The sequence below is a fragment of the Schistocerca piceifrons genome, chromosome 2 (genome assembly GCF_021461385.2).
Source record: "Schistocerca piceifrons isolate TAMUIC-IGC-003096 chromosome 2, iqSchPice1.1, whole genome shotgun sequence".
Classification (NCBI taxonomy): Eukaryota; Metazoa; Arthropoda; class Insecta; order Orthoptera; family Acrididae; genus Schistocerca; species Schistocerca piceifrons.
In genome coordinates, this window is record NC_060139.1 from 362,141,911 (window position 1) to 362,166,201 (window position 24,291).

Sequence of the window (24,291 nt, forward strand, 5' to 3'; positions counted from 1 at the left end):
TGTCTACATTAATGACCTCTCATCTGTTACATTGCCAGATGCTAAGGTTGGTTCTCCCCCCCCCCCCCCCCCCTTTGATACAAACATTGCAATAAGTAGCAAGTCAAGTACAGATTTAGAAATAACTGCTAATCAAATTTTCACTGACATTAATAAGTGGTTTCAGGCTAATTCACTGTCATTAAACTTTGAGAAGGCCCACTAGATGCAGTTCAGAACCTGTAAGAGATTTCAAGAATCAAGAATTTTATTCACCTTCCGGCATGTGTACAACATATGAAGACACGCAGATCGAAGAGGTTGACAGAGTTAAATTTCTGGGATTACAACTCAATAATAATTTCAGTTGGGAAGGGCATACCACAGAATTGCTTAAGTGCCTGAAGAAATCTGCATTTTCAGTGAGAATGATGTCAGATGTAGGAGATATAAATATAAAAAAACTTGCATACTTTCCTTCCTTTCATTCTATTATGTCATACGTGGTCATTTATCAAATCGAGCAAAAGTTTTTGGGGTGCAAAAGAGTGTGATAAGAATCATTTGTGGTGTAAATTCAAGAACATCATGTAGAAACCTGTTCAAGGAGCTTTGTATTCTAACCACTGCTTCTCTGTGTATTTATTCCTTAATGAAATTTGTTGCACGTAATACATCTCTATTTCCAACCAATAGCTCAATACATAGTATCAATACGAGGGATAAGAACAGTCTACATAAAGACCTAAATCCACTTACATTGGTCCAAAAAGGGGTCCAATATTCAGGAACAGACATTTTCAATAAATTGCCAGCAACCTCTAAAAACTTGGTTTCAGATAAGGCACGGTTTAAACAGAGTTTGAAAAACTTTTTGATAGGCGACTCCTTCTAGTCCATAGATGAATTTCTTAACAGAGACTGTCAAGCCAGCTTCAGTAAAAATATCTTTTAGATTTCAGTTTTGACAGCACTTGGTCATAACAGTCAAGATGTATTTTGCATATGATAAATTTATTAATAGTGCATAAAAGTTTATTCTGACAGCGTGTTAACCCTGTAAATATTAGCGGTTCCAGTTTTCTGCATTGTATTCACCTATTTTGACAATCTCACGAGAAATGATCAGGTTAGTAAGTATTACATTCAAATGTTCAATGTCATACTTTCTGACATGTTCCACACCCACGAGAATCATTTCTTTTTCTGGGCCTATGGAACGAAAACTGAATATAATCTAATTGTTGACTATATCATAAATCTCACAAGACTTCAATTTATCTAGGAGAACACTTACACACACAGTCATATGCTTTAGATAGGTTGAAAAATGTACCGAACGGCGCTATTTTATTATTTAACGCTTGTATAACATGCGAACGGTGTTCCCAGTTGAACAACTCTTCTGAAAGCCAAACTGTGATTACCTGGCGATGTTACAGTTGCTAAGTGAGATACTAGTCTAGGACACACAACCTTTTCAAAAATTTCGGAAAATGCTGTCAACAGCGCAGCTGGTCGGCAGTTACTGACATCTCGCCTATCACCTTTCAAAAATTGGGTTTGAAAATGACGTACTTGTCTCTCTGGAAAATGCCTCGAGTTAGTTATGTATTACATATTTCAGATAAGACTGGACTAATTACATGGGAACAAATCTTCAGTACTGTATTGGAAACATAATTAAAATAAGACGATCTTTTGTTTCTGATGACTTAGTGGAAATTATCGCACTAGCGCTCATGTTTATAGTAGCTGAAATTAGTGGGCTGGGCTGAGCTTCAACCTGGTTTCTCCATTTGCTTGAAATTTTATGTCAGTCCATTAGGAGAAAACTTTGCGTGGTACTAACCAATACACAGTGGCAAACAAAATCTCTCCCCTGGAACACTTTCTCCTTTTATGACTTTTATCAGATCATAACGGTAGTAGCAGCGGCTTTGTCACTAACACATTTTATTAATTTCAAAAGTCTGTACACACAATACAATTATCCAACAGTGCCAAGCTAGTCACATACTTATAATCTCCAATAAACAGCACATGTAACCCTTTTTTTCTTTGTATTCCAGTCGAAAGTACAACACACAATTTTTCAATGTTCGCGCTTAAACACGCTACGTCTTTGGCTCATTATTTCAAAGAAATTGCTATTAACGTTTGATGGCGTGAGGATTTGGTAAACTGTAACACTCACCATAGGCAAAACGAAACCATCGTTATAATCGGTGTGTTCGCCTATTAAGTTCACTCTTCCGGGTGCAAATACCACCACGTCTGGCTTACTTTTGAATTTTTCTGTAAAAGCTTTCTCGGCTTCATTTATTAAGCTTTCTACCTGCGGTATGTCACTTGCCATTGTGCGGCTTTCGTCTGTACTACAACAGCAGCTCATTCTCTGTTTTTATCGTTTGCAACAGATAAGAACGAATTATGCAATCATCTTATCACGTCATCAGATAATTAAGCGGCTAAGCGCTGAAATAGGTTTTGTTGTACTACCACACTGTAATTTTTACTCATCTTTTCACGCGTTAGCCATGGATTTACGCCTAGTTGCTGACTAAAATACAGTGTTATCTTTGTTTTTTGTTGGTACTAATTTGGTGCTAATTGTTCCTTCCTTCTCTGCTGCTCGAGTGATGTCTCGATTCGGAACAAGCTTTTTAAATCAAACACCAGTGGCAGCACTGTTTATTGGCGTTTCGTAGTCGTCTGCTACACTGTTTTGTAAACTGTCTATGGCGGTTAAAGTTGTTACCGTATTTAAAGGGAGGCATAAATGAGCGATCCTGGCCCCTTGTTTTTCCTAAATGTCTATCAACGATCCTCTTCTGAAAGAATTGAAAAGTGCGTGTACATTTAAAGCATGAACGATATAGAATTACTTCTACGTATAAACTTTACTAATTTTTATACCCTTTCGCCAAGCTTTTCCCATTTGAATTAATTTTGTTGACAGGTGCAACAATGATCATAATTCAAAATGAAAATCCCAAATTTTTACGTGATTGTTGGATGATGTGAGATTATTTATCAAGCCAATTACTGGTCTTGTAGCTTATAAGAGATGTAACCAAAACACAAGGGAGCCACGATTTAATTGCGAGGAAAATAATTTTGGGCATTTGACCGCGTCGTTACGAAACACTAAAGCAACTAAACTGCCGACGTTTCGACGGACTTGCAGCGGTTCTCTTCACGGCAGTCAACTAGCGACGCGGCCAGATACCTAAAATTATTTTACTCAAAATTACAGTCCATGGAAGCTTACGAACTTATATCACAACCTAATTGTTTCTACGTTTTTATAGGTTTTGCGAGCTGTTTACTGAGAAACGGTGGGAAATCTGTAACGGATAACAATGAAACGCTGTACCCATTTTGTATGTGTGTGGAAACGGTGCTTCAGAGAGGATTGTCATATATCCATGGTCCATTTGGATTGATAAAAACACCACAGAGCTGGACATGGCTGGAGCAGATAGCACAGCGATACCCAGGGTAAGCAGAGTGACCAAGAAATTTTGTGATGAAAAGTTCTGAAGAAATTATTATTGATAAATTAGAATCCAAATCCACTTCCAAAATGTATGGTTTTCAAATATGTAAATATCCATTGTACAATCGATCTGAAACCAGAATCATCAGGTCTTTTCCACGTATACAACCTTCTCTTGTGAATCTTAAAAAGAAGTGTTAGCCATTATTATGTTTCACTCTGGGCAAAATTCTGCCAGTTGGCTTGCTGTTTCAATTCTTTCCTCCTATCTATGTTGTTCTAATTTTCATTTTCCTCTTTTTCCCATAATGAATTCCAGCGCCTAATCACATATTGAATTTTCCTCTCTCTTAACTACCTGCATAATTAATTTTATCTCATTATCCTTTCTTTCTATCTGTACATCACATGCAACTCTAGTAGGCAAATAAATTTGTACTACTGTTACGAGTGTTGAGTTTGTATCTATTGTGGCCACTATAAGGCGTCCATTGTGGTGTTTATAGTAAAATTGCCCACTTTCCTATTTTCGTATTAATCCTGCATTACACGTATTTGATTGTTTGTTGATAACTCTGTACTGAGCTGACCAGAAATCCTCTTTTAGCTGCCACCCACTATATTAACTTCAACCATTGCATTTCTCTCATGAAATTATCTAATAATAATTCTGTCTGCAAGTAGTACATTGTGTCACAGCTAGAAGAAATACTTGGCATCATGTTGTTTATTTTCAAGTCCAGCCATCTAATTGCATTTTAACAATGTCTGACCACTGTAATTTTTTACTCTAACCCAAATAAATCTCTTTGACAGGTTATACCATACATTTGAAACTGACTACACAGCTAAAACTGTGAAAAAGACGAAGTAAAAGAATGTTATAATCAAAGCTACAACAGCCTGTGTGGCAGATTAGTATTACTCAAGACAAAAAGTTTATTTTAACTTCATTTTTATTTTCACCTGTTTGAGATTCAAAGTTTTCAATTGTGGTTACTTCTCTTAATACTGATAGCCCGAATTCTGAGAGTACCCTAAAAAAGGAGTGCTGCACTCACAGTAGTGATTACAGGAATACTCTTGTGAGCGCCTTTAAAATTTCTGCTATCAAACCAGCCAATTTCCCTTTCCTATTCTGACATAAACTAAATTTGCTAAGGAAATTGGTAGTAGCTCTGAGCAGCACACCACTAATACTGTATTTGAACCTTATAGGATTGTTTCTCCTACTCATCTACCTTAACTTACATTTTTCTACATTTAGAGTAGCTTCCATTCACCATACCAATTAAAAATTCTGTCTATATTAGCCTGTATCCTCATACAGTCCCTCACTGATGACACTGCGCCACCCACTACAGTGTCATCATCAAACACTCACCCCATCCCTCACATTGTTTATGCATATAGAGGACAGCAGTGGTATGATCACACTTCCATGTCACTCCAGGTAATGCATTTGCTGTGACAAACATTCACTTTCCAGGACCACATACTTGACTTAAGAGATCTTCAAGCCATTCACGTATACAAGAACCTATTCCTTATGCGTGGGCCATCATTACTGGTCTGCAGTGGGGCACTGCATCAAATGCTTTCTGAAAATGTAGGAAAATGTAATCCACTTGTTGCTCTCCACCCGTGATTCACAGGATATTGTGCAAGAAAAGGGCAAATCAAGTTTCGCATGATCATTGAAATGCAGAATTAAAATCTTCAGCATTCTTTTTGCTGTTTTCCACTGCCATACCATTCTGGTCAGTTTGAAATTAGAACGCCTTTGATCAGCAATTTTACATGGGACCAGAACTTTCTGTGGTGCTGAGCAAGATCTGTCGCTAACATACGATGGTGAAAGTTGTTGTATGCTTCCTGCATCACTCTCCTACAAATCCACAAATGTCTACTAACTTGTTTCTGTCAAAATTTATGCGTTCTTTTTTGGACCAAGAGTGCAACAGTCTTACATTCTAAGTCCATGCTGATTTGTGGGCAGAAGATTTTCTATATCAAGGAAACTGATTATACCTGAATTTAAAATATTCCCAAGAATGCTGGAGCAAAGCAATAATTTTGCGAGTCTGTTCTTTTAACCATCTTAAATAAGGCTCCTACGCTTTAGCCCAGCCACTTGTGACTTTGTGCTGGATAAGAGATTCATGATAAGTGTAAGCTAGGTAGGAGGCTAATGCTTATGAATATTCTGTTGAAACTGAATTGTGATTCCATCTGGAACTGATGACTAATTTGTTTTAAACTCTTTCAGTTGCTTCTCAGTACCAAGGATGCCTCTTTTTATGCCCTTCATAGAAAAATCTGCCCCCCATGAACCATGGACCTTGCTGTTGGTGGGGAGGCTTGCATGCCTCAGCGATACAGATAGCCGTACCGTAGGTGCAACCACAATTGGAGGGGCGGGGGGGGGGGGGGATATCTGTTGAGAGGCCAGACAAACGTGTGGTTCCTGACGAGGGGCAGCAGCCTTTTCAGTAGTTGCAGAGGCAACAATCTGGATGATTGACTGATCTGGGCTTGTAACACTGACCAAAACAGCCTTGCTGTGCTGGTACTGTGAACGACTTAAAGCAAGGGGAAACTACAGCCGTAATTTTTCCCGAGGGCATGCAGCTTTACTGTTTGGTTAAATATTGATGGCGTCCTCTTGTGTAAAATATTCCGGAAGTAAAATATTCCCCCATTCGGATCTCCGGGCGGGGACTACGCAGGACGACGTCGTTATGAGGAGAAAGAAAACTGGTGTTCTACGGGTCAAAGCCAGGAATGTCAGATCCCTTAATTGGGCACGTAGGTTAGAAAATTTAAAAAGGGAAATGGATAGGTTAAAGTTAGATATAGTGGGAATTAGTGAAGTTCGGTGGCAGGAGGAACAGGACTTCTGGTCAGGTGAATACAGGGTAATAAATACAAAATCAAATAGGGGTAATGCAGGAGTAGGTTTAATAATCAATAAAAAAATAGCGATGCGGGTAAGCTGCTACAAACAGCATAGTGAACGCATTATTGTGGCCAAGATAGATACGAAGCCCACACCTACCACAGTAGTAAAAGTTTATATGCCAACTAGCTCTGCAGATGACAAAGAGATGGATGAAATGTATAATGAGATAAAAGAAATTATTCAGATAGTAAAGGGAGATGAAAATTTAATAGTCATGGGTGACAGGAATTCGATAGTAGGAAAAGGAAGAGAAGGAAATGTAGTGGGTGAATATGGATTGGGGCTAAGAAATGAAGAGGAAGCCGCCTGGTAGAATTTTGCACAGAGCATAACTTAATCATAGATAACACTTGGTTTAAGAATCATAAAAGAGGGTTGTATACATGGAAGAAGCCTGTAGATACTGGAAGGTTTCCAGAGGCTCTGACCACAATCTATTGGTTACGAACTGCAGATTAAAACTGAAGAAACTGCAAACAGGTGGGAATTTAAGAAGATGGGACCTAGATAAACTAACAGAACCAGAGGTTGTAGAGAGTTTCAGGGAGACCATTAGGGACTGATTGTCAAGAATGGAGGAAAGAAATACAGTAGAAGACGAATGGGTGGCTTTAAGAGATGAAATAGTGAAGGCAGCAGAGGATCAAGTATGTAAAAAGACGAGGGCTAGTAGAAATCCTTGGGTAACAGAAGAGATATTGATTTTAATTGATGAAAGGAGAAAATACAAAAATGCAGTAAATGAAACAGGCAGAAAGGAATACAAACGTCTCAAAAATGAGATCGAGAGGAAGTGCAAAATGGCTAAGCAGGGATAGCTAGAGGACAAATGTAAGGATGTAGAGGCATAATCACTAGGGGTAAGATAGACACTGCCTACAGGAAAATTAAAGAGACCTTTTGAGAAAAGAGAACGACTTGCATGAATATAACGAGCTCAGATGGAAACCAAGTTCTAAGCAAAGAAGGGAAAGCAGAAAGGTGGAAGGAGTATATAGAGGGTCTTGTGTTCTTAAGGACAATATTATGGAAATGGAAGAGGATGTAGATGAAGATGCAATGGGAGATATGATACTGCGTGAAGAGTTTGACAGAGCACTGAAAGATCTGAGTGTAAACAAGGCCCCGGGAGTACACAACATTCCATTAGACTACTGATAGCCTTGGGAGAGCCAGCCCTGACAAAACTTTACCATCTGGTGAGCAATATGTATGAGACAGGCGAAATACCGTCAGACTTCAAGAAGAATATAATAATTCCAATCCCAAAGAAAGCAGGTGTTGACAGATGTGAAAATTACCGAACTATCAGTTTAATAAGTCTCAGCTGCAAAATACTAACATGAATTCTTTACAGATGAATGGAAAAACTGGTAGAAGCCGACCTTGGGTAAGATCAGTTTGGATTCCGCAGAAATGTTGGAACACGTGAGGCAATACTGACCCTACGACTTATCTGAGAGAGATTAAGGAAACGTAAACCTACGTTTCTGGCATTTGTAGATGTAGAGAAAGCTTTTGACAATGTTGACTGGAATACTCGCTTTCAAATTCTGAAGGTGGCAGGGGTAAAATACAGGTAGCAAAAGGCTATTTACAAGTTGTACAGAAACCAGATGGCAGTTACAAGAGTCGCATGAAAGTGAAGCAGTGGTTGGGAATGGAGTGAGACAGGGTTGTAGGGTGTAGCCTATCCCCGATGCTATTCAGTCTGTATATTGAGCAAGCAGTAAAGGAAACAGAAGAAAAATTTGGAGTAGGAATTAAAATCCATGGAGAAGAAATAAAAACTTTGAGGTTCGCCGATGACATTGTAATTCTGTCAGAGACAGCAAAGGACCTGGAAGAGCAGCTGAATGGAATGAACAGTGTCTTGAAAGGATGCAAGATGAACGTCAACAAAAGCAAAACGAGGATAATGGAGTGTAGTCAGATTAAATCGGGTGATGCTGAGGGAATTAGATTAGGAAATGAGATGCTTAAAGTAGTAAAGGAGTTTTGGTATTTGGGGAGCAAAATAACTGATGATGGTCAAAGTAGAGAAGATATAAAATGTAGACTGGCAATGGCAAGGAAAGCGTTTTTAAAAAGAGAAATTTGTTAACATTGAGTATAGATTTAAGTGTCAGGAAATCATTTCTGAAAGTATTTGTATGGAGTGTAGCCATGTGTGGAAGTGAAACGTGGTTGATAAATAGTTTAGACAGGAAGAGAATAGAAACTTTCGAAATGTGGTGCTACAGAAGAATGCTGAAGATTAGATGGGTAGATCACATAACTAATGAGGAGGTATTGAACAGAATTGCGGAGAAGAGAAATTTGTGGCCCAACTTGACTAGAAGAAGGGATCGCTTGGTAGAACATATTCTAAGGCATCAAGGGATCACCAATGTAGTATTGGAGGGCAGCTTGGAGGGTAAAAATCATAGAGGGAGACCAAGAGATAAATACACTAAAAAGATTCAGCAGGGTGTAGGTTGTTGTAGGTAATAGGAGATGAAGAAGCTTGCACAGGATAGAGTAGAATGGAGAGCTGCATCAAACCAGTCTCTGAACTGAAGACCACAACAACAACAGAGAAATCTGTGCAACAATCAAATAGTGGTGTGTCTGTATGAGTCTCCTGTGTGAATGATCATTGAAATGCAGAATTTAAAACTTCAGCTTTCTTTTAGCTGTTTTCCACTGCCATACCATTCTGGTCAGTTTGAAAGTGGAAAGCCTTTGATTTACATCTATACTCTGCAAGCCACCTGATGGTGTGTGGTGGAGGGTACCTTGAGTACCTCTATCGGTCCTCCCTTCTATTCCAGTCTCGTATTGTTTGTGGAATGAAAAGATTGTCGGTATGCCTCTGTGTGGGCTCTAATCTCTCTGATTTTATCCTCATGGTCTCTTCGCGAGATATACATAGGAGGGAGCAATATACTGCTTGAATCCTCGGTGAAGGTATGTTCTTGAAACTTCAACAAAAGCCCATACCGCGCTACTGACCACGCCTCTCTTTCAGAGTCTTCCACTGGAGTTTATCTATCATCTCTGTAACGCTTTCGCGATTACTAAATGGTCCTGTAATGAAGTGCGCTGCTCTCCGTTGGATCTTCTGTCTCTCTTCTATCAACCCTATCTGGTATGGGTCCCACACCGGTGAGCAGTATTCAAGCAGTGGGCAAACAAGTGTACTGTAACCTACTTCCTTTGTTTTCGGAGGGCATTTCCTTAGGATTCGTCCAGTGAATCTCAGTCTGGCATCTGCTTTACCGACGATTAATTTTATATGGTCATTCCATTTTATATCACTCCTAATGCTTACTCCCAGATAATTTATGGAATTAACTGCTTCCAGTTGCTGACCTGATATAGTGTAGCTAAATGATAAAGGATCTTTTTTCTATGTATTCGCAGCACATTACACTTGTCTACATTGAGATTCAATTCCCATTCCCTGCACCATATGTCAATTCGTTGCAGATCCTCCTGCATTTCAGTACAATTTTCCATTGTTAAAACCTCTTGATATACTACAGTGTCACCTGCAAAAAGCCTCAGTGAACTTCCGATGTTATCCACAAGGTCATTAATATATATAGTGAATAGCAACGGTCCTACGACACTCCCTTGCAGCACGCCTGAAATCACTCTTACTTCGGAAGACTTCTCTCCATTGAGAATGACATGCTGCGTTCTGTTATCTAGGAACTCATCAATCCAATCACACTATTGGTCTGATAGTCCATATGCTCTTACTTTGTTCATTAAACAACTGTGGGGAACTGTATCAAACACCTTGCGGAAGTCAAGAAACACGGCATCTATCTGGGAATCCGTGTCTCTGGCCCTCTGAGTCTCATGGACGAATAGTGCAAGTTGGGTATCACACGATCGTCTTTTTCGAAACCCATCCTGATTCCTACAGAGTTGATTTCTAGTCTCCAGAAAAGTCATTATAGTCAAATATAATACGTGTTCCAAAATTCTACAATTGATGGACGTTAGAGATATAGGTCTATAGTTCTGCACATCTGTTCGACGCCCCTTCTTGAAAACGGGGGTGACCTGTGCCCTTTCCCAATCTTTCGTAATGCTGCGCTCTTCTGGAGATCTACGATACACCGCTGCAAGAAGGGGGGCAAGTTCCTTCGCGTACTCTGTGTAAAATCGAACTGGTATCCCATCAGATCCAGTGGCCTTTCCTCTTTTGAGCAATTTTAATTGTTTTTCCATCCCTCTGTGATCTGTTTCGATATCTACCATTTTGTCATCTGTGCGACAATCTAGAGAAGGAACTACAGTGCAGTCTTCCTCTCTGAAACAGCTTTGGAAAAAGACATTTAGTATTTCGGCCTTTAGTCTGTCACCCTCTGTTTCATTACAGAGTGTCTGGACATTTTGTCTTGATCCTCCTACCTCTTTGACATAAGACCAACGTTTCTTAGGATTTCTGCCTAGTCTGTGCATAGAACTTTACTTTTGAATTCATTGAACATCTCTCGCATAGCCCTCCTCACACTACATTTCGCTTCATGTAATTTTATGTTTGTGTGCAAGGCTTTGGCTATGTTTATGTTTGCTATGAAGTTCCCTTCATATATTTGTCTTTAGTGTAATATGAGATATTTCACAACTTCCACATTTCCTGCTGTTGTGCAAAGTACTTTTCTACTAAATTGTGAAGGAATTTTTATCTGTTTAGAAAATCTGCGTGCATGGCGCCTATCATTCCATGTATGCTTAACAAGCTCTTTACCATCATTGATCAGCAATTGTACGTGGGACTAGAACTTTCTCTGGTACTGAGCAAGATCTGTCACTAACATATGATGGTGAAAGTTGTTGCATGCTTCCTGCTTCAATCTCTTACAGATGCACGAATTTCTACTAACTTTTTTCTGTCAAAATTTATGCGTTCTTTTTTGGACCAAGAGTGCAACAGTCTTTGTTTCCTCAGCATATTCTGAATGTTGTTATTAAACAACTGGTGGCCCTTTTCCATCGTTAATCCATTTACTTGGCACTTAATTCTCCAGCATGTGATTTATAATCTGTTTAAATGTTGCCCATGATTCCTGTATGTTTGACAGTGGAACTAAATGAATTCCAGTAATTGTCCAAGTTGAATGCTAAAAACTGCTTATTTGCTGTTTCCAGCATAAAAACTCTTCGAGTTTTCTTAATCAGTTTATTGACTTAATGATCATTGCTATGTTCACTAACCTCTATACTGACATTGTTGACAAGTTGTGGCCTGTTTGCAGATACAAGGTCCGAAATATTTGCATTGCATATGAGTTATTGAACACGCTGCTCAAGAACATGCATTCATATATTTGTCTTTAGCGTAATATGAGATATTTCACAACTTCCACATTTCCTGCTGTTGTGCAAAGTTGCTTTTCTACTAAATTGTGAAGGAATTTTTATCTGTTTAGAAAATCTGCAAGTATGGCGCCTGTCATTCCCTGTATGCTTTTTATCATGTTGGCAATAACAGAATTTGTCATTATCATCCCATGAGCCGAACATGTTAAAGTGCGATTTCTGGGGTATAAGGAGGTGAGTCTGCCCCTAACGATGAGGGCTAATGAGCGGCCAGCCTGGATGTGGTGTGTAGACAGTTTCCTGCATCTGGCTAGGTAAATACTGGACTGGCATGCATACCACGTCAGATACATGCTACACAAACAGTTACATAACATTCTAACATAAATTTATTCAAGCTGCAGGCAGTCTGTTGTGGAGGTAGTTGTGGCATCTTGAAGGATTTGTAGCCTCCAGTTACCACTGACATTGCCTCAACACATATAACAAATCTGACTACATAGAATGTTAAGGACCGGCAGATGAAGAAGAAGATTATTATAATCTCATGGTTGAGACAAGAACCTAAGGCTGTGAACACAGACCTGCATAAAAGTTGTTACCTGAAGTGTGTGTTCCATCATGTTTTTCAGCAGTTTCCTGGTTTCATCATCAAACAGACCTTTACCCCCAGTAATGAAGGAATCTTTTCAATTTGGAGTAGAGGTAATAGTTTTATTCAGAAACTGTAGCTTCCCTGATAATTTTGCAAAACAAATCATGCTAAAAACAAGGCAGTTGGGAGAGATTAATATGATACATCAATTTAAGTGCCTATTTTGTAGTATGCAAATATAAATATGAAAAACACCAAATATGGCACTTGAGTTTCATAAACATGTAACTCCACATGGTACTTTCTCAGTTTGTTTCTATCAGCAAATTGTATCATAGGACAGAAAAGTCATGCAAACATTGTGCGTGTGTGTGTGTGTGTGGGGGGGGGGGGTAAAATAGATCACTTTATTTGAGAATTTACTCAGTATTACTTTTACTACTTCGTGAATACCGTTTGTGATTACTTGATCTGTTGTGTAGACCATGGTCTGAGCTGTGTTAAAAGTGATAAGCTCTTGTGAACTGGCAGAACCAATGAATGTGATTTCAAATGTCAGCTACACTACTCATGCAGCTTGATTTAAATTCTTACATTTGTCGGGACAACTCTGATGTTTGTATGTCATCACATATCTTGTGTTGTGATTGGCTCATAGAAGTGAACCAAGGAGACACATGTTTGCAGAACTGAAGTGCTGTATTTGGTGGTATTTGTATTTATTCTTGTGTATTAGGGAAATAAGTAATTTAATTGATGCACCACGTTGAAGGTTTCTTCAAAATGTATCTTTTTTGTACAATTTGTTGTGCAGAAGTGTCAGAAAGTGTGACATTGCTGATTAAAACTGTTACTGGAATGGAGTTTGTCAGAAGGTATTTTCTTTTGACATCACATTGTAGTTCATTACACGAAAAATGAACTATCATGTTACAGTTATATATGAACTACAGCTGGGAGGAAAAATGAAGACAAAATCCAGTTTCAACATTCAGTGACGACCAGTTATGCAATTAGTAAACTGCTGTCCTCATGTTTATAACAGTTTTTGTAAGGGAAAATTTAAAATGTTGCAATATTTTTTTAAAAAAATCACTGATTTCGTGTTGTTTTCTAAAAACTAATCATTTTGTATTATTATTATTATTATTTTCATTACCATTTTCATGAAATTTTCCTGTCCTTAGCTATGGTCTGTATTTCTGTCCCTCACAATTTCTCCTGTGAGTTAAGTGGTGACCATTGTGCAAATGAACTGGTAATACCTCACAAAATTTTAGCTAATAAATTGGTTTCAGAGCTTTAAGATACTTTTCATAGGCTTTTCGTCACATTTGACTTTCTTGAGTATTATCTTTAATTTGTTTGTTAATTTATTTACCAATAAAAAAACTGCAGTCTCAAAATCTTAAAGTACATAACACTTAACATTTTTGTGGAAACAATACATGTGCACTTGTTTAGAGAAAGCTTTTGACAATGTTGACTGGGATACTCTCTTTCAAATTCTAAAGGTGGCAGGGGTAAAATACAGGGAGCGAAATGCTATTTACAATTTGTATAGAAACCAGATGGCAGTTATAAGAGTCGAGGGACAGGAAAGGGAAGCAGTGGTTGGAAAGGGAGTGAGACAGGGTTGTAGCCTGTCCCCGATGTTATTCAATCTGCATATTGAGCAAGCAGTAAAGGAAACAAAAGAAAAATTCAGAGTAGGTATTAAAATTCATGGAGAAGAAATAAAAACTTTGAGGTTCGCCAATGACATTGTAATTCTGTCAGAGACAGCAAAGGACTTGGAAGAGCAGTTGAACGGAATGGACAGTGTCTTGAAAGGAGGGTATAAGATGGACATCAACAAAAGCAAAACGAGGATAATGGAATGTAGTCAAATTAAGTCGGGTGATGCTGAGGGAATTAGATTAGGAAATGAGACACTTAAAGTAGTAAAGGAGTTTTGGTATTTGGGGAGCAAAATAACTGATGATGGTCGAAGTAGAGGAGATATAAAATGTAGACTGGCAATGGCAAGGAAAGCGTTTCTGAAGAAGAGAAATTTGTTAACATAGAGTTTAGATTTAAGTGTCAGGAAGTTGTTTCTGATAGTATTTGTATGGAGTGTAGCCATGTATGGAAGTGAAACGTGGATGATAAATAGTTTGGACAAGAAGAGATTAGAAGCTTTCGAAATGTGGTGCTACAGAAGAATGCTGAAGATTAGATGGGTATATCACGTAACTAATGAGGAGGTATTGAATAGAATTGGGGAGAAGAGGGGTTTGTGGCACAACTTGACAAGAAGAAGGGATCGGTTGGTAGGACATGTTCTGAGGCTTCAAGGGATCACAAATTTAGCATTGGAGGGCAGCGTGGAGGGTAAAAATCGTAGAGGGAGACCAAGAGATGAATACACTAAGCAGATTCAGAAGGATGTAGGTTGCAGTATGTACTGTGAGATGAAAAAGCTTGCACAAGATAGAGTAGCATGGAGAGCTGCATCAAAACAGCCTCAGGACTGAAGACCACAACAACATTGTCAAAATGCCATTCTCATTTTCAGTTTCCCTGTTTATAGTTTGTTCGTTTCAACAAATTTGTGCCAGATCTCATGTTCTATCAGTACCCTTTATAGTTACAGTTATTTCCACCAGTAAAAGCCCCTTTCTTTTTTCTTCTAGTGCTCCCTACTCTTATGTGTCATCAGTAAATGAAGTAAGAAACTCAAAGAAAGTAACAACTCCAGTTGGTAAGCTGAGACTTCTGATCCGTGTATGCCTAGTCAGGAAGTGCCTACATGTTCCTGTTGAACTTATTGTAAGTAAATTATGCTAATAACTTTCTCTTTCGTCTACATTGATATAAAAGGGCTTCATTGATGACATCGGTTGTGATAATTTTGTGCTTGATTGTCACAAGCAGGCTTTGAAGACACTCATGGGAGACATTAGGCAAACATTTCATGAACTATTGGTGAATTGTTGACTGTGGCAGCAATATCCCTGATAAATATATGCATTTTATTGAATGAACCTGTACAATTGTATTTTAATCATTGTCATACAGCTGTAAATGAAGTTACTGTGATATAATGTGCACAAATGATTATCTTCTGTTTATTAGGTTCGTCATCATGCAGCAGCAGGTGTGTACACCACTGGCTCAATTTTAAGTGATGAGATTCGAGGAGAAATCCTTCTATCAACATTGATGCCATGCAGTCTCCTTAATTTTAACCTTGATCTTGACAATAGTTCCTTTCTTGATCACACATGGGTGCTGCCATCCTGTATAACCACAGAGTTTGTGCCATGCAAAGCACTTGGGCTTACTTTAAAGTAAGTAATACTGTATTTCTGGATATTCTCATCCACAAATGGAAGCAATATAGGAGCTTTAAAAACATGCATATTTGACAACAAAATTATTAGTGTCCGAAGTAGCAAATGGTGATAATGGGATTTTAAACTCTAACCATCATTCTTATTACGTGGTACAAAGACAGCCTGTGTTTAAGGACCTACAGGATGTAGGTTGCAAATAAAAGACATTCTTAAACAGGTTAAGTAGTTTGGAGACTGAACCAAGAATAGTGTCTGAGATAGAAGGGATATTTAGGAATCTAATACGCAGAGAAAGAATATCAGGGGGCAGTTAGTTCTATATCTACACAGTCTATAACATTTTCCCAGTGGGCCCTTTGACCATGAAGGCCACATACTTAAAATACACAAAAGCACACATATGAGCATAAACTTACCCTTACCACGAACAGTAAAAATAACAAATATTCCTAGGCTATTCTGGTTGTACACTCTGCCTAAAATATGCAAAGATGCCATACCACTGAGACCAATTGTTAGTGCTATAAGCTCTTCTTCATATAGGCTGGTAAAGTATTGAACTAAATTATTGCCACCTATTGTCAGATGCTGTGACATCACATAAAGAAATTACACATCTTTATCAATCTCATAAGGTAGAAGAGGATAGGCCCAAGTTAATTCCTGGTCAGCTTCGATGTGGTCTCCCTTTTTATGAAGGTACCAGTGGAAGACACATTAAAACTGTCGGTGACTCGGATCTCCCGGAAAAGTTTAAAATAAGTATTTCGGTATACCTCGACAATCAATTTGTTTTCCTACGATGAAAATTATTATGAAATAATTAATGGGGTAGCTACAGGTTCACCACTGTCACCATCCATAGCTGTCTTTTTTCTTGGAGGATTTTGAAGAATAAGAATTGAATAGTGCTCTGTTATATCCATCCTGCTTCTTCAGAAATGTTGATGATACAATTGTAATCTTGCCATATGGCTGTTAGACACTGCAGCAATTCATCAGTCACATGAGTGGTGTACGTCCAAACATAAGATTTACAGCGGAGGTTGAGAAGAATGTGAAGTGGCCTTCCTTATATGAGTTGGTCAGTTGAAAATCAGAAGCATGACTCTGCCGCTCTGTGTATATAAAACGTATGCATACAGACCTGTATCTGATTGTGCATAGCTTTCACCATTCAGCTCAGAAGAGAACTATGCTGAAAACACTAATACACAGAGCCAGTACTATAATGGACAAGGACCACCTCAGCTCAAAGATTAATCATCTGGTGATGGAGTTTGGAGGGAAAGGATATTCTGTTCATGATATTAAGACAAAGCTGTCAAGGACTTTTCAACCAAGCCATGAGGACCAACACAGATGGTGCAAGCATTAGTAGGATAGATAAGAGTCCCAAAGGGGCAAGGAATCAGACCAGTCCGCAGCCACCCAAGAAAGTAAAAGAAATGTTGCAAGCCATTAAAGATAATCTGGACCTGAGAGTGCTACAGATTTATAATATTCCTCACAAGTGTGGCAAAAGTTACGTGGGCCACTATATGGACTGCAGCTGGTCATTGTATTGAGCATCAGCAGTAGCTTAAAAACAGGAATCTTAAAAAATAAATGGTGCCCGAGCACAGCCTGTTAAATAAGCACAAGATTTTGTTTGAACAAATGAGTATTCTTGCTCACACATCAGACTATTAGGACTCTGATGAAGGAAGCAGTTGAAATGAGACTGTACGAAAACGACTTAATAGTGACACTGGCTATGTTCTAAGCAATGCATTGTTAGTGACATGTACCCTCATTTTATAGACAGCCTTTCAGAACCAATGATTTTAACTTGGACCACCACTTTGCAGCTAGTTACTTATTTTTAGTGTTTTTGTGATGAATGAAGAAACTTGGGTGTAAGTATTTTTCCTGTGTGCTACAATGATTTACAAGATAATGTAAGCGTGCTATTCTTGGCAGCCTTATGTGATTATGATCTCTTATTTTTTTAAATTGGGTATTCTGAAAAAGTAAATGTGACATTGCTCCATTATACAGTTCATCTGATGATGCATTTTAAGAATGCAAAACTGGTTGTGACTTTTCAGTGAAGGACTTTAACAATCTGAATGGAAGACTTCTTATTCAACGCACAGAATTTTGGTGACAGTTGCCCTCATTTTAAAGTTACATGGAGGTATTACTTTTAATTGATGATAGTATGTTTCACAATATGGGCCACATTTGGGAAACATCAAGTTTGAAATCTAAGTGCTGCACAGTGTTGCAGTGTTCTCTCAGAAAGTTTGATCTGTGAGAGGATTTACCAGAACGAACATCTGCGTTGACTTTAAGCGTACTGCGGAATTCCAGTGCAGCAAGTTGTGCACATACGTTACTCAGTGTCACTTAGCTGTGAGCACCCCCAGTCCAGCTAGAATGAGCTTAGTGTGGCGAGCAAAGTGGTTTCTATGCTGGAAAAGCTTTGGAAAAGTTCTGTGAGGGCGTATGAATGGAAACAGTAATGCCCAGCTGTGTTATTTACTGAGCTGGGGCAGAAAGTGCTTAGCAGTGCAGGTATGCTAAGGTGGCCTAAAATTTCTACCTTTCTTTGGTACGGGGAGGAAAACTACACATACGCATATTGAGATTTTACATAAACAGCTAAACTTAAGATTCAAAGTTCTCAACAGTGAGATGGAAATTCCACTCGGCTACACCACAGCTTGCAAAAATGGGAACTACATTATCTTTACCCCTTATCCATTACGTAAAAGTAAAACTTGTGCAGCTTTCTTTTGTTAACGTCTAGTAATAATTTATGGATATCATTTCTTGTGGTTTACCCAGGGAGCTCTTTTGTAAATAGTAAATTAAACCACAAGAGATAATATTATGAAAATGAAAGTTGCTGCTCATCACTGTGGCTTCGGTTGCCAGAGACTGCGGTTATGTGTGTGTGTCAGTTGTGTTTGCTTGAGAGTGTTTTTGTGTGTCTGTTGTACATTTTTGATGACTGCCTTGCTGGCCGAAAGCATTATTTGTGACAGTCTTTTGTTGTGCCTATCTGCAACTCAGCACCTCCTCTGTATGGTGTGTAGCAGTTTTCCTTTTCATAATATTATTTCTTGTGGTTTAATTTACTATTTACAAAAGCACTAACTCAGCAATTTTGAAAACTATTAATGTAACATTGTATAAGAAATATCTGAATATTTACAAATTGTATAACAACAGGTTCATGTGCATTTTAGTGCACTTTATGTAAAGCATCATTTATGTAAATTGGCCAGTAGGCCCAAAATTGTAAATTTTATATTGTATTTAGTTATGTCATTGATGATGACATTGCTAGAAGAGAGGCAGTAAAAGCAACAGCCAGTGGCAGACTAAATAACTTTGGGAGTGGGGGAACACAAAAAATGGAAGGATTGGACAAGAGTTGTTGTTTGTGGATGAAAAAAAAAAATAAATAAAAAATAAAATAATTATCATATGAGACCTCAGAGTGCACACCTCATTCATGCTGGGAGAAGTTAGAGTGAGGACTTCATGTGGAGACACTGTACACACAAGTTGGTCATCTTATGTTCTGAAAGGTAGACATCCACACAATCGAAAGTGACAATTTTTAGATGTCAATGTTCGACTTAGTTTTTTTCATGAAGCATTTTACGGGGGTGGCAATTATTTATTCACAACTGATACAAAAGAGTTACATGTTGGCACCTGTTACTGTCCTTCAAAGTAGTCACCAGCATTGTGTAGAACCAATTGCCAACGATATGGAAGGCGCAGTATACTGTTAGCAGAGCCAGTTCTGTTGACGGTGTGAATGGAGCGGTCTATAGTTATGGTGATTCTCTTGTGCGACTGTAATATTGTTATCCTAACGCATTACATTCCTCCACTGCAGACTGTAAATGCACAGTATTACTGTTCATTTTTGGAGCATCACCTGTAACCAGCTTTGCAAAAGAAGCGGCGACACTTTCTGCACAACCCACCCGTCATTTAGCATGACAATCCGGGGGTGCATTCAGCACTAGCTGTGGCTGCTCTGTTCAGTCGATAGGACTGGGAAATACTGTACAATCCACCATACTCCCTGGACTTAAGTCCTTGTGACTTTGATTTGATTCCGAAGATGAAGGAACCAGTTTGTGGCATTCGCTTCAGAACTATTCCAGAGATTCGACAGGCAGTAGACCTCTCCATTCGCACCATCAACAGAACAGGTTCTGCTAATGGTATACTACGCCTTCCACATTGCTGGCAACGTGGTTCTACACAATGCTCGTGACTACTTTGAAGGACAGTAACAGGTGCAAACATGTAACTCTTCTGTATTGGTTGTGAATAAATAGTTGCCACTATTTAAGTTTCAACACTCGTATGTTGCAAACTATAAAGTTTTTGTCAGGTTTCATGAGAAACAGAGTTATAGGTGTATTAAATTAACTTCTTCATTTAGTGTGAATTTGGGAAGCACTTTCTGCCTGCTTGCTGTGCTATCTCAACACTTTTTAACTGCAAGGGGACTAGTGCTTTTCAAAAATGAACATTTTATTTGAAACCACAAACTACAGTGCCATCTAGTTTACTGAATCATACTGACTCGACAGACTTACATTCACTTAATCGTATAATTAACATGCTCTGGAATTAAACTTTATTAAATTTAACTTAAAGAAGTGAACGTTTTGCACTGGTTCATGATCATCCTCTATGTAATTACCAGTTCCAGTCATAAAGTAATGGCTCCTGTTGTTTTCTCCTTCATTAAGTTGCTTGTATAGTCATCACGAATTTGTTGTACTTTCACACATCTCCTCCTGCATCCCACTTCAGTAACAGCATCATACATCAGTAGATGACAGCACTGTAAAGTTTAGAAAATGACTGACACCAACGTACATATAAGACAGTGTTCAGTGGCATTCTGTGATTGAATTCCTCATTGAAGGAGGTGAAATGCCCAGTTGCATTCACAAAGGCTCACGGTATTTGGAGATGCAATAGTGGATGTCAGCACTGTTTGATGATTGATTCATCGTTGTAGAGAAGCTGAGGGTGCAAACACAGTTGGCGGATATGATGCAGTGCAGCTGGCCAGTGATTGCAGTTCTGTCCAGTGTGTCGACCAAATCATCTGTGACACCCGCAGCATAACGTCACATGAATTATGTCACCAGTTATTCATGAGTAAAAACAATGTGATGGCTATTATTGAAAAACTGGGCTACCCCAAGGCTTGTGCAGTCTGGATAATAGGAATGTTGATAGACCAAATTAAAGAGATGGAATTACATTTTGGTGGAGACACATGAGTCTCAAATTTATCTTTTGTAAGTATAGCAGCTGAAGTAATGAATTAAATTTTGTGCCAAGACCAGGACTTGAACCTGGGTCTTCTGCTTACGAGACAAGTGTGCTAACCACTACATCGACCAGGACTTGAACCTGGGTCTTCTGCTTACGAGACAAGTGTGCTAACCACTACATTGACCAGGACTTGAACCTGGGTCTTCTGCTTACGAGACAAGTGTGCTAACCACTACATCACTGTTGCATTGTGACTGACACAGCTGCATGGATTACCCTAGTCCAATGCCCTCCCTAACGCAAACTTCAATTCATGCCTTCAGCACAGTTTCTCTTCCAGCATGTCTGCTTAGTAAACACGAGACCTTTGTTCAAGTCCTGGCCTTGGACAAATTTTAATTCATTACTTCAGTTTCAATCCTTATCGATTATTAGAGAGACCATGCACCATAAGACTTACATTTGTTCACCCCATTCAAAGAAGCTAATTGGTGGCATCACTTTGAAGATGCACAGACCATGAAAAATTCTTTGTACCAGTGACTGAGGAAGCAATATAACAGTATTTACTGCTCAGAGGTACATGCTATTGTTTCAAGGCAGGAACAAGCTGTGGTCAGTGATCATGATCATACTGAAAAGTGACAAACTAATCGTGAGTGTTTCAGCAATTATCCTATGCGTATTGCATTTACTTTTCTTATAAAATAAAAATTAAAAAATATGTCCTCATATTTTTAATCCAAAAACATTATTTCAGATTCAGTTGTGAGCTTAAATTCCACACCCAGGTTATCAGGTCTTATAGCACAGTCAACAAAGACCAGAAAGTGTCAACGGGGGGGTGGGGGGAGTTTGTGTAGTCACAAATTTTTGTCAAGTAGTAGGAGGAGTTTAATGAAGAACATACTAAAAATCCTGACCAGTGGAGTGTGAGTGTGGGGTGGGGTGGGTTTGTAAAGGTCACTTTCTTAGATTTTCTTTTTTGTTTCACTATCTTCAAAACTGTGGCTTCTAGTGAAAATGTTTCCCAGTACAAAATTAAACTACATTATATTTCTAACAAAAAGATTTTATTAATTTTTTGTCTAGCACCAATAGTTTCTGTATTGCAGGGGATGACAAAATCTCATATTACTAAATATAGTATTTTAATGATATATAATTTATATATATTGCTAAAAATGTGGGTTAAGAACAAATATTAAATGTTTGTACCACAGCTACATGCAGTGGAACTGTATTAACTCATTCAAGTAAGGTTACAGTGACTGCTGCACTCCCTACAGACGTCGTAAACTTTTTTGACTTCTTCGTGTGGCTCCTGCTTATGAGAAGGATTCAGACAGATTACCATACATTTCAGGACTACTGTCACCATCAATTTCAGAACCAGATTCTACAAGCAGCCTCAGAATTTCTTCATCTGTCAAATTGTCCTCCATTCCATGACAAACTTTTGCTATCAAGACAACTACAGAAGCATACTGCGACAATGAATGTGCGAGAACTGGTTATGCTTGTAATATGTTTTTCAAGTCACATAGTACTTTCTAGAAGCAGGAACATTCATTTAGCGGCTCTCCAAGGTACCAAAAGAACAAACAACTGTCTTCAAGGCAGAATGACTTGCGACACACCGTGCAGAAAAGCTTGAAGGTGTTTATTTTCCAGAAAGAACATTAACACTACAATATGGATATGATTTGCTAATAGTACATATGCAAGAAAAGCATGTAGACAGAATCTACATAAATCTCTGCACATTGTTCTACACTGCAACTGGGGAAATTATTAGTCATCCTGTAAGGCAGTTGTCGTGTCCTTCCAGGAAAAGTGACTTCCTTCACCCAAGCACTGATCACATTTTTCAGTTTACAGACAGGCTATATCTTCCCAGTATTTTCTGTCCAGTTCTCTTGTGAAAGTAAAACCACTTTCATGAAGCTTGTGTTCATATAGTGGGGTTATTTTCAGTTTAAGTAAGAACTTACTTGCAGTTGTCAAGTGAGCTTAATGTAAAATACACTCCAATAAACAGTGACTGAAGAGTGCTTAATTTACAAGTGCGATGTTGTCAATGACCTATGTAGTGTTAGTGGGAAAGGTATTTGATTGATGCAGTGGCTTCTTGTTGCTGTTTGTCATTGACAGCATGTTGAAAAGCCATGCAACCTTGTTATAGTCACTTGGTGCTGAATTAATCAATGACCAGAAAGATACTGCAATTTTCTCACTGTCAGTTGTTTTACGGATAGACTGCATAAATCTCTTCCACTCAGAAATTGCCAGTACTTGTGGAGTGGGCTGCACTTAGTGGAGCAATTTACCACATATCCACAGTATATCTTGCAAAGTGGGTGCCAGTATGTATGATGGAATAGGACTGATCACATTTAAGTCTAGAAGAGTAATCTGCTATAATGCATTACTTGACATGTAGTGAAATATCTGAAGCTCCATGACACCTAGGTTACCTACTTCTGTTACTGAGGGAGCCAATTTAAGAATCTGGGCCTCTTCTGATGTTGGGAGAACTGAGGCTGTGATGATGCATTTAGTGCTCTCAAAGAGCGGAAAGTATTCTAGCCATTGATATTGGTGACTATGAAGTATTGTCAAATACGTATTGGCAGCATGTTACACTTGGGACAGACTCTTCAATGTGGTAGACAGTTGACTGCTTCAGCCATTGAATTTTTTTTACATAATAGCTCATTCAACAAATGCAAATAAATACTTAATGAACTGAAAACAACTGCACTATATAAACATGAGATCAATGAAGTTACCTTTGTCTACTCACAGGAGACAACTGAACAGGAAAAGCTAGGGATTTATACTCTCTGTAAACTGAAAACTGAGCAGCACTCATAGTGGCGAAAGTTGCCTTTCCCGGAAGGGTGCTACAGCTGCCATATAGCATAACTCAGAATTAATTTCCCTGTAGGAGTGTAGATAAGTGCACAGAGATTAACTAATATTCTGTCCATATGCATTTTTTACATTAATATTATAGTAATTCAGTCTGTATTCCAGGTAGTGTAAATAATCTTTTTGAGACATAAACAACCCCGGGCATGCCTGCACACTGTGTCATGAGTGATTCATAAGGCAAGCTGCAGAAGAGTTGGTATAACTTTCTGAAATACCCTGATTTGCTTTCTATGACATAGTATGGTAGAGAATGGGAAGTTACCTGCTCACTCTTTGTTTAGACCTTTAAATGAGGGAAGGGCATAACCACAATATGGCAACGTACCATCCCTCACGCTTCTAACCTCCACCC

At 38.6% G+C, this 24,291-nt stretch overlaps 2 protein-coding genes across 4 annotated transcripts in view; one reads left to right on the plus strand and one right to left on the minus strand.

Moving 5' to 3' along the window:
• LOC124775021 (galactokinase-like) overlaps positions 1 to 2,525 on the minus strand; it is a 155,230-nt gene extending 152,705 nt beyond the window's left edge. The window contains exon 1 of one of the 2 annotated variants that reach the window (XM_047249784.1): positions 2,177 to 2,525. In XM_047249784.1, the coding sequence (XP_047105740.1) occupies positions 2,177 to 2,374 (198 nt within the window). In that variant the 5' untranslated portion in view covers positions 2,375 to 2,525. The remainder of the gene's footprint in view (positions 1 to 2,176) is intronic. The other variant, XM_047249783.1, reaches the window with a different exon arrangement.
• A 79-nt stretch (positions 2,526 to 2,604) lies between these two features.
• LOC124775020 overlaps positions 2,605 to 24,291 on the plus strand; it is a 106,530-nt gene continuing 84,843 nt past the window's right edge. The window contains exons 1-4 of one of the 2 annotated variants that reach the window (XM_047249780.1): positions 2,605 to 2,829; positions 3,294 to 3,483; positions 15,033 to 15,168; positions 15,475 to 15,689. In XM_047249780.1, the coding sequence (XP_047105736.1) occupies positions 2,793 to 2,829; positions 3,294 to 3,483; positions 15,033 to 15,168; positions 15,475 to 15,689 (578 nt within the window). In that variant the 5' untranslated portion in view covers positions 2,605 to 2,792. The remainder of the gene's footprint in view (positions 2,830 to 3,293; positions 3,484 to 15,032; positions 15,169 to 15,474; positions 15,690 to 24,291) is intronic. The other variant, XM_047249781.1, reaches the window with a different exon arrangement.